This window comes from Hibiscus syriacus, unplaced genomic scaffold (assembly GCF_006381635.1).
Source record: "Hibiscus syriacus cultivar Baekdansim isolate YM2019G1 unplaced genomic scaffold, ASM638163v2 tig00110462_pilon, whole genome shotgun sequence".
NCBI lineage: Eukaryota > Viridiplantae > Streptophyta > Magnoliopsida > Malvales > Malvaceae > Hibiscus > Hibiscus syriacus.
In genome coordinates, this window is record NW_024062747.1 from 1,913,127 (window position 1) to 1,928,432 (window position 15,306).

The window sequence follows — 15,306 nt, forward strand, 5'->3', positions numbered from 1 at the left end:
GTATCTATATTTTTCTTTATTTTGATGAGTACATGAACCTCATATATATATATATAGGGGTGAAGAATGTTCTCTAATAATTATAATACATGTGAAGAGTTAAGTCATTTGACGTTTCATCTTCTCAATTCATTGAAGAATGCTAAAAGTCACATTAACTAATAGGAGTAATAATGGAATTCACACAACATATTTATAACACTCCCCTTGGATGTCCATTATCTAATTGTACCTCGTTAAAATTTTATTAGAAAAAACCTAGTGGGACAAAAACTTAGTGAAAGAAAAGAGCATATAATTGTACGCTTGACATGCTGCCTCATTAAAAACCTTACTTGGAAACCAGAGGAAAAAAACAAGGTTAAGGGAAAAAGAGTACAACGCGTATTTACTCCCCTAATGGCTACATCAGTTGAAATATCTAATGTGACACATTTCAATGTAGTGTATTAACTTCTAAAACACAGATGTAGGAAGTGCCTTAGTGAATAAATCTGCCAAATTCTCACCTAAACTGATATGATTAACTTATATCTCTTTAAGCTTCTGAAGGTCATGAATGAATAAGAATTGAAGTACAATGTGTTTTGTTCTATCACCTTTGATGTACTCACTCTTGAGTTGTTCAATGCATGTTGTATTACCTTCAAACAAAACAGTAGCAACTTCTTTTTCAAATGATAAACCACATTTATTTCGTATGTGTTGAATCATATATCTTAGCCATATACATTCACAACTAACTTCATGGATTACTAAGATTTCTGCATGATTAAAAGAAGTTGATGCAATCGTTTTCTTGGAGCGCCAAAAGATTGATGTACCACCATATATAAAAGCATATCATGTCTATGATTTACCATTATGAGGATCTAACATAAATCTTACATCTGTAAAACCAATCAACTCTGTTTTGGATTTATTATGGAAAAACAGACCCATATCTTTTGTGCCTTGGAGAAAACAAAATACTTGCTTAACTCCAGTCCAATGTCTTCGAGTTGGGCATGAGCTAAATCTTGTCAGCAAATTTATAGAAAATTATATATCAGGTCGGGTATGACTAGCAAGATACATCAATGCCCCAATTGCACTAAGGTATGATACTTCGGGACCAATAAAAACATCATCACCTTCCCGAGGACGGAAATGATCTTTACTTGGTTCTTACAACCATTGGGGTAGTAACTAGATGTGTCTTATCCATATAAAATAGTTTTAACACTTTTTCTATATACGTTGATTAATGCACAAGGATTCCATATTTTAGGTGCTCAATTTATAACCCCAAACAAAATTTTGTTTTTCCAAGGCCTTTCATCTCGAATTCTTTCTTCCAACAATCAATTTCAGTTTGAATTTCTTTAGGAGTTCCAATGATATTTAAATTTGTAATAATAATGTATCCAGTTCTAGAATTCTTAATAAAAATGCATGGGAAAACTGGATCATTCTTATAACCCTTTTTAACAAAAACTCGTTTAAGTGATTATAACACATATTCTCCCCTCCTTTTAAGAAAATTCGTCCTCGAATTTTTATTGCACACATTGATAAGAACATATCTTCTAATGTTCTCATGTTACTTCCCTTACTTAATCTTTCTTGTCATTATTAAAAACTTGCTTTTCAATCTTATAGCTTTTCAACTTTTACCACATGATAGTACCTACTAGAGTTTATTATTATTATTTGAATCTAATTTATTTAATATGTCTAACTTATTTGGTTCCCAATGCATATTCCGAAGCATAGTTTAATCGTTTCGATGGCTCTTCACAACAGATTGTCTACCCGAGACCATTTGCAAAATATGGGAATTATCACAGATTTTTTATGCGTTAACTGCAGAAACTCTCAAGAGACCCGGAAGCACTTATTTTATGATTGTTCACTTGTTGTCTGCTTATGGAATTCAGTTTTGAACCATAGTGGATTAAACTCTTCAAATTTGTCATGGGATGAAATGGTTGACAGAGCAAGCACATCATGGAAAGGAAAATCACTTATCACCTTCATTTTGAAGATAGCGTGGTCTGCTTTCATCTATTTTTTATGGAAGGAAAGAAATCAAATAATTTTCCAAGCTCGATCTAGATCTGTTGAACAATTGTTTACTGAAATTTCTGATGTTGTTCGATTCTGTCTTAGGGGAAAAGCTTCAACCGGCTAGATAGCACTAACCTTTTCCTTTGAAATGCTTGGGGTTTATAATTTTACCAATCATTGATTTTGTATAGGTTGTGCACTGATTTTGTATAGGCTGTGCAGATTTATTTTGTTTGGTTGATTGGTTTGTGGTAATAATATCTTAATTATCCAAAAAAGAAAGTGAATGTGAAAACACTAGTTTATTGTGGCTAATTAAATAATAGTTTCATTTTAAAACCTATTTTAAAATAATATGTATGGCGCCGGGATGAAATATTTAATTGGGTGGATACTAAAATTTTATTTAATATTAAAAATTATATATTATTTTTTAAATCACATATAAAAAGCCAAATATGATTATTACATGATAAAAATGAATAAATACCATAATTTTAATGTCGGTGATCATATATATATATATATTTGACCGGAAAAAAGAAGAATAAGAACTGAAGAAGAGTTGTTAAGTATGAAACCATTGAGTTAGTACACTGCTCGTAGTATTACATGCTTACAGTCCATGCAAATAAATCATTAGTCACGTAAAATTTAAGTTCACATTCAACCACCAACATTTTCCCCCCTTGAATGTGGCCATTTGCCGTGACCAACCACATTTAGCGTTTTCCACTTTGTAATAGGTTGATTATCATGATATAAGTTGCTAAAAAATAATAAAAATGGTTAGTAAAATAATAAATTATAGTTTAAGCATTTAATAAAAGATGAGTGATAATGGATAGATAAAGAGATTTTGTTTGGATATAAATTTTAAAAAATAAATTAGTTAATCAGTGTAAAATTATATTAGGACACATCTATTATTTATACGAGTGAAAAGATTAAAAAAATTCTGATACATCTATGACGTACAAATACTTGTATAAATTAAATGGTATATTTATTTTATTAATTTGGCTCCTATTAAATATGAAAACAATGAAATATGGACAAGCAAAACAAAACAGATTAACCTAGAAATGAGCTAAAAGATCAGATTGAAAAGAAACAGTAGCCCGTTTCATATCGGTTTGAATACATGCGTTGAGTAGAAGTCCAAGAAATTAGTTAAACAGTCCAACCCCCAATTTTCTCCATTGATCAACTTGTTGACCTTACATGTGCTAAGTTCACAATACCAGTTTACCAAAATAAAAACACATTATGTTAACAGATGTACACTACAATGATTAAGGGAAAAAACACAGTGTACGAAGATAAAATAATAATTTCAAATTTCAAATAAAATTTAGGATGAACTACATTAATATTACTTAATTTTAGAGTTTAAATAAATCTTATCTTAGATTTTTTATTCAATTATAATACTAATCTTTCGTTTTGCTTCAATACAAGCATTGAAGCGTTAAAATTTAAACAGTATAACGGATCTTCTATCATAGTAATGACATGAACAAAAATATAGTGGGGTTTTACAATATAAATAAATATATATATAATGACAAAATTAATTCTCAATGTTTACCTAAATGATTACTTTGGTCCCTATATATAGTGATGATGTGACATGTGTTGCATGACCAATTAATCACGTGTGAAAATGTCGTATCAGCAACATGTATCGACTATCAATCAATTAATGATTTTCATTCAACGGGGGCTATTTTGATCAAAAATTAAAATATTGAAGGCTAAAATCTTCAAAAATTAATAATGAAGACAAAAGTGATCATTTGAATAAATACCGAGGGCTAATTTTTTTTTATAGATCTAGGCCATTTTGGTTAAATTTAGAAAGAAAAAAGATTGAATTTAGATTTAAGAATAAATAAATCAAAAGATGTATTTTGTGAAATTTCGATCGATGTTGATGATAATTGATGATTGTGAATTGTGATTGACTTTGATGAACGTTGATAAATATGATTGGGCTTGACCGATTTTTAGACTAAGAAAAACGGGGGGAAAGAAGAGAAATAAAACGAAGAAAAAAATAGCATTTATATAATTCTAAAAAAACTTCATTGTTTTAAACATCAACAATCACATTAAAGTGATGTTGTTTTGTTGAACGTATATAAATATGATTAGTCTTTATCTCTAAAGTTCGAACAATTACGTCTTTAAGATATGTATGTATTATCAATTTAATTAGAAATTGTGTTGTTTAGATTTTATTGATTGAATATTTAAATTATAAAATTTTAATGCTATAACTGAAATTAAAAAAAAAATCAATGGAAAATTCAATTTAAAACGAGTGACGGTGTAGTTTAACGTAAAATCTAAACAAACAAACATTTACCATATCTGCTCCACTCCAAAGCGCCATATTCGATTCGCATTTTATTTTTTAAAAAAATAACCCTGAAATTGAGGTACAGCGGATTGAAGCAAAATCAGCGAGTCAGGTTATTTGAGTGTGAGTGGGTGCCTGTTCAAGAAAACGTACGACTCGCTCTCTTTGTCATTACTGTTTTCTACTCTTCTGTTTTTTCTTTGGTTATTTCCTTGTGCAACTCAGACTAATAAATGCAGTATTAGAAAATTTCATATCTATAAGAGAAACATATCACCCACAGATTTCACTCTTCTTTTCTAGTCTCTACCCAACGGAGGAAATGGTTTCAGGAGGGGCGGCTCCACCCTCATTCGACCCCTCCCACAACGATACTGCTGTCATCACTCGTTTGATTCGTGGCCTCCATTCTGAAGAAACTCGAGAGCAGTCTCTTGACCTTCTGTGTAAGGTATCAGGTTCAGCTTTCTTTGTTTGGTTTCTAGTAAAAAAGAAATACTCGATTCAATTATACACTTGAATATAAAGATTATATTATATGAACTAATCTTCAGATGATTGGTAGAACCATTTTTAAAAGACTCACTATTTTTTCCCCATGATTGTTAGTCTCTTTTTTCTAAGAAAAATACTTTTCAAGTTATTTTGACATCTTATTTCACCAAAATTAGGGCTCTGATTATTAGATAGTTATATAGCTTTCTAGTAATAATAAGTTCTTATGATATTTTGGCTCATTTGTAATCTTCTCTTATCTCCCCAGAATAGACAAACTTGTGACAAGTTGGCAATTTTATTATGGAATTCTTTTGGTACTACGAAGATCCTTTTAGAGGTAGGCCGTTTTGCTATTTCATTCTATGTTACTTTGATTTTTTATTTTTATTAATTTTAAGCATTAGGGTTGGCATCCGATTTTTCAAAGTATCAGTGTTTATATCATATTTAAATTTGAGTAACATTAAACACTACCCTAATACATGCTTGTAACTAACACTCGCCATCAGATTTGAGTAACATTGATCTCATTCATCTAGTGAGCATGTTTTATGTATCTATTCTCATGCAATAATCAATTCTCATGCATCTCTAGAATACTACTCTTTGTCTACCATACCAATGTTATTATCCAAGAAAATCATAGATTTGCAAGCTTTATTGAGGCCCACGCCAATTCAATACTAAATGATTGTTTACCTTTTCATTATTCAGGTAATAACTTCAGCTTACCGTCCGTTATTATCCGATAGCCTTAAAGAAAGAGCGGTAACACAAGTTTGCAATGCCATAGCGCTTCTCCAGGTCCATTCTTCTAGTTTCATTTTTGTGCATGAACATTGACAAGTTTTAGTCTTTAACTCATTGGTTCATTTTTCTACTTCTATCTTGGAAGAACTTTCATGGATATATGTTTTTCAGTTTCAGATATTATTTAATTTCATTCTTTTTCTGGTTCATTAGATTTATCTTAATTATCGCTGTGTTAAGTATTCAATGATTCTATCAATGGATACTGGTACAAACATGTATTATAGTATTGTATAAAATGAATTATTGTTATTGTAACATACTTTAATATCTTAAGCTTGGAGCTAAGAATTCGTTTCTGTATTTTTACATTATGCTAATTTCTATTTCTTTGAAAAACTTAATTACATCCATTCCTTGTATCTTCACAGTCTTTAGCTTCTCACCCTGATACAAAGATGCCATTCATTAGAGGTAATTTCACTTTTAGTCCTCTAAATACGTGAAGCTTTGTGTATCAGTATACCTTTTATAAAAATCTCTGTTGGTTGCATCATAAGAACTGCTCTAATTGAAATATTTCTTTGTAGCTACTCTGCCAGTGTATCTTTATCCCTTCTTGAACACTATGAGCAGTGAAAGGAACTATGAATGTCTAAGGCTCACCAGCTTAGGTGTCATTGGCTCGCTAGCAAAGGTACCCTTCCCTCACATCTTCTCTTCTGTTTTCGTGTCAATCTCTTGCAGAATAAATACATCATTAGAACTCATGGAATTTTATTGAATGGTTTTTCATTTAATATATTTTACCTTCTTTCGATTCGTGTTTTTCTGAGTTTTCAATTTATGCAGGTTGATGATCCAGAAGTGATTGAATACCTTCTTTCTACCCAAATATTTCCTAGTTGCCTACGCTGCATGGATTTTGGCAGAACGTTGTCAAAAACAGTGAGTGACTCCACTTTCTTCAAATCAACAATACTTATTGGCTTATAAAATTTTCAGGCTTGATAAATTACGGATGCTTTAGGACCAACATACTTTGCTATATTCTTGAAGCCAACATTATCAGCCGCTAATATAATGAACACTGCAGGTTGCCACATTTATAATTTACAGAATCTTACTGAATGAGGAAGGTCTCAAGTACTGTTTCACTCTTGCGGAGCGATACCTTTCGGTAAGCCAATGTCTGGCAAAATTAGTAGAGAGACTTGGTGAAGAAGATGAAGAAAATCTACTGCGCCTGCTGAGAAACGTCATCGGTTGCTATCTCAGGCTCTCGGAAAACCAAAGGTAGCCAAAAATACATGTTGTCCATGTACATGTGTAATATATCCATATGTACCAGTTTATTCTTTGATTGTTTGAATTTTGAAACTTCTTGTTACAAGTAGGACACGACCACAATTGTCAAGCTACATTCCGTGGAAGTTGATGGATTACAAATATGTCAATATCCTTCAAGTAAGCTTCAGAAACTTCATGTCTTGCATCGGGTTCTTGTGAAATCTCAAGCAGAATAAAAGCTTGGATTTGAGTGCGAAATGTGAATTTGGGATTTAGCTATGTGTTTCTAGAGAATAAAAACGATGCCTTTTGAACTATTCCTCGTACTATTTTCCTTTCCAGGGTGATCCAGAATCCCTTGGTAACCTGCGACAATTGATCTGCAATCTAAAAATCAGACAGAGCTCCACCACTCGATCTACCGGCGAGTCGCCGGGGCCATTCATTCGATGATGGAGTGAAAATTACCTTATTAAGGCTGGTCGAGGCACTCACTTGAAATAGACAGTACACAATATCAATACCCCATACATAACTTTTTAGACTTGTAGAAGTATCTATTGAACTCGAACATAACTTATTTCACAATTTTATCAGACAATTTGATTTTACAAATTTTATTATTTAATGTTTATGAATTTGACACATCAGAGTTTGAAGTGCCAATTACTTGGCCTTTTCAACGGCTGACTTTACCAGATCCTCCACTGATTGAATCATACCTTTGAAACACGTTAGCTAGAATTAACGAAGCCGACGGTGTCCGTAATCCTTTCCTGCACATTGCTTATTTGACTCACTAGGCGACCCGGTCTGAGGCCCGTTCGACCAGAACAAGCAACTCAGCAATTCCTTCCCTTTCCCCACGAACCAGTCCGGCTTGAAACTCAATGGCTCATCGAAAACTCTACCGTCTCTCATAGCTAACGGCTGATACCCACACAACAACTCACCCTTTTTTATGTCGAAAACCGAGTCATGAGAAGTGAGTTCAAAATCCTTCCTTGCTCGTGCAGATTGAAGCGTGACAGGCGGATTGAACCGCAACGTCTCGTAAACAACTGAGTTCACCAGCTCCATATCTTTCACCGAGTCAAAACTCAAGCTCGTTGATGGATCGGATAGTTTTCTCACTTCTTCTCTTAGCATGGCTTGTAACCCGGTTTTATCACTAGCCACAGTGTTAAGCAATGACGGTAAAAAATAGAAAAACCACCAAAGGCATTGAACCCAAGAACGAAGATCAAGTTACGGATTGCTTCCGATAAAGGAAGGCTGAACTCTTCCGCGCCGCGCCGCACAACTTCTCTGCCGTGCTGTTCGATGAAGTTGTAGAGTTTTTGGTAGTCCCCTCTTATGAAGGTGAAAGGGTAAGTGTTAAGAGTGAAGGAATATCTCTTCGAGGGGATGAATTTTTGAAAGCGTAGGTGGGCACTCGATAATTTATATAACTCGAACTATTAATGAAACGAGGTAAAATACGTTACAACGATGTTACCCCAATACTGCAATACTACAACACTAATTGCGGATAGTTTATAAACACAACTTCGTTATTCTATAACACTAGTTGCGGCTAGTTTACAAACATAAATTCACTATTTTTTGCTAAGCTTTACCCTCTCTCTAATAACTTTGTTAAGTTATCTCTCATTCTTTCTTTTCTAAGCTTTTCCTCATTTATATTTCTTGTATTTCATTCTAAACTAAAACTATCTAACCATATTTATAGAAGTATATAACCGACTAACTTTGCTGCTAATTTCTTCTTATATTGTCACGTTTTTCCCCTTAATTATTAAGTATGAGTATGTTGTCAAAACTACTAAGAAAGTTGTTGTCACCTCATTGTTGCTTGCTACAATTGAATACGCTTTGCCGCCTCAAACTTTCCTTCACATGGTCATTATACGTTGCTTGCCTTGTTGAAATTCTTCACTTTTCCATAGCCGTAATTTTTTACTTTGTTAGAATTAAGTTTGATTTCTAACACTCTCCCTCAAACTTGATTTTCTATTCCGAGTTTTTCTCCGCTTATCATCTCCAATTGATTCTTCATTTGTTATGAGATCACTCTTTTCAAAGAGACTAAATAATGAAACATTATTTAATTCATAATCATTGTACCTTTCTGGTATTCTTCTCTCTCTTGTGGATTTTCAAACTTCTGTGGGAGATGCTTCAAAATTTTCTATTATGTTGCTAGCACCGCTGCTGCTGCTTGACGACAATGGTATATTTTGTTGAGGACCTTGATCATCAACTTGTGCATCTTGATTGATAAGATCGTCATCTTTATCTTTATCTTCATTAAAAAATAGTCCTTTAACTTTCTTTTCTTCTTTGCTCCATCTTCAATATTCTGCTTCATCGAACTCGACATCTCTTGAAATTATTACCTTATTAGTAAGAGGATTATATAATCTGTAAGCTTTGCTTCTTTCATCATAGCTGTAACACCCCCAACCCGTACCCGACCCGGATACGAGTCTGAGGTGTCACATTGACTTTTCAAACTTTGACTCTTGACAAAATTCAAAGAAAATTTAAATCTTTCATTAAAGTAAAAGCGGTTCAGTTACATAAATTGACGACAATACCCAAAATCAATCAGAGCATAACTAATTCAACCAATTAGTACATGCCAACTATACTCAAAATAACCAAAAACATTTAAATCCTCTATTTTCTGATCTGAAATTTTGTAAGGGAGGTGCTGACCTATCTTACTCTTCTTCTCTTCTCTTCTCGCTTCTGTAACCTACGTGTGAAAAAATCACACGCTAAGTCGATGACTTAGTGAGACATAAAAAAACACATATAATGAAATTCATACCCACTAATCATGCATGACTGTTTTATGCTATCAAATCATATAGCTCATTTACATATGCATCAACATATATATGCACTTGTACCATGTCATGAGAAACACACATATCATTATATCAAAATATACATATTTATGTACAATCATTTCTATTATTATCAATTTGTACATTAGTCCTTATAATTTTATACTCTTATCCATAATATCCTTAATTATCACATCATAGCACATATATCAGTTCACAACGAACTAAACATATAATCATACCAACTTTATTTATCTTATTATTTTTATTAGCCCATGAACACATGTGAGAACTATAGATATGTGAGTTTATAGAGGTTGTGCACTAATGTTGTTACCACAGCTCGTATAAATGCACCGAAGTGCCACGTAGAATTGCATCGTAGTGCCGCGTAGAAATGCACCGAAGTGTCATATAATAATGTCCATAAGGACCACATATCATTCCTTAAGAATCATATACATATACTAGGGATCAAGTATGTGTCTCACAAGACTTCACACATGTTCCAAAGAATATATATATGTCCCAAAGGACCGCGTAGACCCTCGACTCTTGGCATGCCAACTATACCCCTAGCTCTCATGACACATAACATGGGCATTATCATTTGTCATTTCACATGTTCACATATTCATATTACATGGGCACGTAGTCTCATAGTTTTTGAACATAGCTCATTATCACATTTTCATATAATCACATAGTCACATAGTTCACTTACACGTAGATCATTTCCATATAATTCACATGTTACATATCTCAGGTTATTGTATTCATATAACATATAATCACATAGATTACTTTCACATATACATGTTCTCATATAGTTTCTATCATTTCTCACACAATCACATTTATTCATGTATAGTATTTCATCTAAACCGTATAATAATGGCATATACTCATATCACCGAATAACTTCACCTGAATATATCTTTTGTTTATTTCAATGCTTAAATCATATAACACATAAGTTTTCCTTATGTCATTGAAGCTACTTATTCATATAATCTTATGTTATCTCCTAGGTAAATGCTACCTAACTTATCTCATTTTCCATTTATACCAGTTTAATCTATTTATTTAGTTAAATTTTACTTAAATCCTATATCATAATTCTCTTTAAATATACTTCTTCTCTATAACACTTATCTTATAGTTTGGAATCATCATTTATACTCAATTCCCTTCACTAATATATTATTCTTATATTACTCTATAGTCTAATCTTATTTAACTCATCACCCTTCTCCTGTAGTCATATAAATCTATTATATTGATTCTTATAATTGATCATATTTACTATGTAACATGTATGGTCACCTATCATATAACCTATTTCACATTCTCATGTAATCATATAGATCATTCATATTAATTCCTATAACTTATCACACTGCATGTATTCACAAAAATCATTTAATACATACTATAATATATATATCACATATACCCAAATCAAACATATGCATATGATCATACATTCAGGCCTTCTAATATAGGAAATAGACTTGTCGCAAGTCTTATTTCCGTTAAACATCATAAACTAACTTATATGCACTCACCTGGCCTCACTAGTCAATTCCAATCTCTTATCTTTCCCCTTGATCGATCTTACTTGTCAATGATTCCAGAACTTGATTAGGCTCTGAATCTACATAATTATACATTTTAAGACAATTATTAGATATCTATACCTTGTGATTTGATACTAACAACTTAAACGAACTTATTAAACCAATATTCACAATTTTCCTTTAGGGGGAATCGGTTCCCTACTATGGGGGTATCGATTCCCTCATGACATTCTGGAAATTTTTGTTCGTTTGAAGGGGTATCGTTCCCCTTGAATGGGTACCGATTCCCCTTGCCCAGAAATCATATTTTTAGCTCAAAAATCACTTCATTTTCAGATCAACACTTCATACTTCACTCCCTTTAATATTCCTAATTTTCATACACATACTTAAACTCATTTCTACTCCATAATCACTTCTTTAAACTCAAAATTCTATCATTTACATGGCATTCAAGAATCACACTAAATTTCCAACATGTTCTAAAACCCATTCTATCACTTCATATCTCTTAATTTAACCCTTGACAAGTCAAATTAAACTTCAAAATCTATTAACTCCTTCTATTTCAAAAATTCACATAAAAACTCATTTTTCTTAATTTCTCATAACTTGCTAATCTTTGAGTTTTAAGACACCTAAAGCTTTCCTTAATCTTTCTTAACATCCCAAGAATCAAAACAAGCTTTAAAACGAAAGAATTAACCAACTGAAGACCCACTTACCTTATACAAGGCTTCACGGTGAAGAGGAGGAAGAAGAAGACTGAAGAATACTCTGGAGAAATTATCTCCTTTCCCACGTTTTTATATCCCTTAAAAGAGAATAAAAAATATCTTCTCTTAGAAAAGACCATAATACCCTTGTTATTTCCAAACTTTACCATTAAATCCAACATCAACTTTCTTCAATTAAATCCATGAACTTTTAACTTATTTCGAAATCGAGCACATAGTTTTTAAAATTTGCAATTTAGTCACTGACCCTGATTTAGGATGTTACAAATCTCCCCTCTTAAAAGAAAATTTGTCCTCGAATTTTCACTGCACACATTGATAAGAACATGTCTGCTAATGTTCTCATGTTGTTTCCTTTACTTAATCTTTCTTTCCCTTAGTTCTTCAACTACTTTTTTTACATCCCTTATCACGTCACTTATCATATAACCAATATCATCAGTTCTTATCACTCAAAATCATCAATCAATCAAATTCCTTATCAATCTTTAATTACCTTGCAGTAATAACGAACTTTTATTCCATCAACGCTTAATTACTTCTTAAATTTCCTTAATACATATAAATTATTCTTTATTCCTCTGACTAAATCTCCTTGACCAAGAAACATAACCTTTATCACATCTGATTCTTTAAACTTTTTCCTTTCATTTCCTTATTCCATTATTCCTTTATTCATTCAAAAATCAAAATCTCCTTATACACAAATCATATATATTTTCTTTCATGCTCACATACTCTTTTCCTCTCACTTATGCTCATCTCTGATTACTAATCTTTATCATCTCTTCATAACTTTGATAATCAACACTCCTTGCACATACATTATTCTTCATAAAGTCCTTATTCAAATCATAATACACATATACTTTACTTCCTTCAAACATGTTAATCCTTTACTCTTTCCAGTCGAACTAACTCAGCATTAATTTATTTGACTCATTCAACTCACATTCTTACTCATTCACAATGCAATTCCTAGGTTCAAACTCAGGCATTACAATTTCTTTTATCTTATAAATCAATCATCAATGCACCTATATCACTTGATCCTTTTTAAATAATTCTACTTTACCTATTTTCTAGCAGAACTTTTAATCCAATCCATTACTTTCCCTTCTGACTTAACTTTATATTCATTCTTAACTCCTTATTTAATCTTCCAGTACCAGACTCTACTATTCAAGTGTATCTGTCTTTCATCAAGTTTTGATCCTTTGTTATGGAATACAACTAATTCAAACCGAGTCTGTAATTGACAATCATAATCTATGTCTCTCTTCGATAATGTCAATTTTTATGAGATACTAATTCTCTTAATTCTTCTGAGATCTCTCTAGATCTTTAATACAATTCATCACTTCTTGAAAAGAACAATTTTAACATCAATAATATTCTTTTCGTCTAGGCACAAACCCTCCATACCTCACTTACATACATCATTTTTCCTTCAAATAACTTAACAATAATTTCTTCGACTTATCAAACTACATTCATATCCCTACACATTCTGATTCCTCTGTTTTCAAACTTAAGCATTCTAACTTTCTCTGTCTTATAAACTGATTGCTGATATATATTGATGCTTAAACTTTTCTATTACTTTATAAATTTCCTTAACCATACGAATCTGTTTCTCCTTCACTACATCACAATTACATGATCGAGATACACAACTATATCCATATCCGTTTCATATTCGGTTAAATTATCCTAACAATATATTCAAATCTTTTAACTCCAATACACTTTTCATCACATAATATGGTTAGCCAACGCTAACTCTTTTCATCTAGAATGCAAACCCTTATAATATCCACATTTTGGCTTATACACAGTACTATCTCTTTGTTTCAAATTCATCACACTGTTTGCATTTATCTTATAAACTGGTCATTGATTCACTTATTCTTGAACTCTTCTACAATTCTAGCCACATGCTTAAATCTTTTAACTTTCTTATGGTGATACTTGTTCACCATATTCAATCGTATCCATGAAATAATAAGAATACTTCATATCACTTTTTTAATTCAGACCTGTGAAAACTTTCTATCACTATTCTAATATGATTTCAACTTTCTGAAATCAGTATTTGATATTACGAGGCACTTCCTGAAGTGTCCGCTTTTCCCCCTGCCTGGCCAGAGCAGGTGAATTGCTATAACAATCAGTAATATCACCTCTTACTTCACTTCGAAATTACTATAATCATACTTCTATTATAACTTAGCAATCTATTTCTATTAGCAAGACAACACACTCCTTACACTATCATATCAGAATTTTTCACCTTATGTTGGCATGTACACATTTTATGACACTTTGGACTTCGGTTTATACCGAGAATCGGCTAAACCTTAGATCTGATACCATTAAATGTAACACCCCCAACCCGTACCCGACCCGGATACGAGTCTGAGGTGTCACATTGACTTTTTAAACTTTGACACTTGACAAAATTCAAAGAAAATTTAAATCTTTCATTAAAGTAAAAGCGGTCCAGTTATATAAATTGACCACAATACCCAAAATCAATCAGAGCATGACTAATTCAACCAATTAGTACATGCCAACTATACTCAAAATAACCAAAAACATTTAAATCCTCTATTTTCTGATATGAAATTTTGTAAGGGATGTGCTGACCTGTCTTACACTTCTTCTCTTCTCTTCTCACTTCTGTAACCTACGTGTGAAACAATCACACGCTAAGTCGATGACTTAGTGAGGCATAAAAAACACATATAATGAAATTCATACCCACTAATCATGCATGACTGTTTTATGCTATCAAATCATATAGCTCATTTACATATACATCAACATATATATGCACTTGTACTATGTCACGAGAAACACACATATCATTATATCAAAACATACATATTTACGTACAATCATTTATATTATTATCAATTTGTACAATTGTCCTTATAATTTTATACTCTTATCCATAATATCCTTAATTATCACATCATAGCACATATATCAGTTCACAACGAACTAAACATATAATCATACCAAATTTATTTATCTTATTATTTTTATTAGCCCATGAACACATGTGAGAACTATAGATATGTGAGTCTATAGAGGTTGTGCACTAATGCTGTTACCACATCTCGTACAAATGCACCGAAGTGCCACGTAGAATTGCACCGTAGTGCCGCGTAGAAATG

At 32.2% G+C, this 15,306-nt stretch overlaps 2 protein-coding genes across 2 annotated transcripts; one reads left to right on the top strand and one right to left on the bottom strand.

Annotated features, from left to right (window-relative positions):
- Positions 1–4,736: 4,736 nt before the first annotated feature.
- Positions 4,737–7,405, top strand: LOC120126838 (CCR4-NOT transcription complex subunit 9-like). Its single transcript, XM_039144907.1, has 9 exons — positions 4,737–4,865; positions 5,178–5,249; positions 5,627–5,716; positions 6,094–6,136; positions 6,253–6,359; positions 6,515–6,610; positions 6,759–6,958; positions 7,060–7,129; positions 7,295–7,405. Exons 1-9 carry the CDS (start codon positions 4,737–4,739, stop codon positions 7,403–7,405), a joined length of 918 nt encoding a protein of 305 aa, XP_039000838.1.
- A 291-nt stretch (positions 7,406–7,696) lies between these two features.
- Positions 7,697–8,101, bottom strand: LOC120126839 (probable inactive linolenate hydroperoxide lyase). The gene has a single exon (XM_039144908.1). The coding sequence runs from the start codon at positions 8,099–8,101 to the stop codon at positions 7,697–7,699; it is 405 nt and encodes a 134-aa protein (XP_039000839.1).
- Between the last annotated feature and the right edge of the window lie 7,205 nt (positions 8,102–15,306).

Coding starts and splice junctions, on each gene's coding strand:
- LOC120126839 (XM_039144908.1), bottom strand. CDS start 8,101: ATGCTAAGAGAAGAAGTGAGAAAACTATCCGATCCATCAACGAGCTTG.
- LOC120126838 (XM_039144907.1), top strand. CDS start 4,737: ATGGTTTCAGGAGGGGCGGCTCCACCCTCATTCGACCCCTCCCACAAC. Junction 6,137..6,252: donor AAAGATGCCATTCATTAGAG/GTAATTTCACTT, acceptor ATTTCTTTGTAG/CTACTCTGCCAGTGTATCTT. Junction 6,360..6,514: donor TCATTGGCTCGCTAGCAAAG/GTACCCTTCCCT, acceptor CAATTTATGCAG/GTTGATGATCCAGAAGTGAT.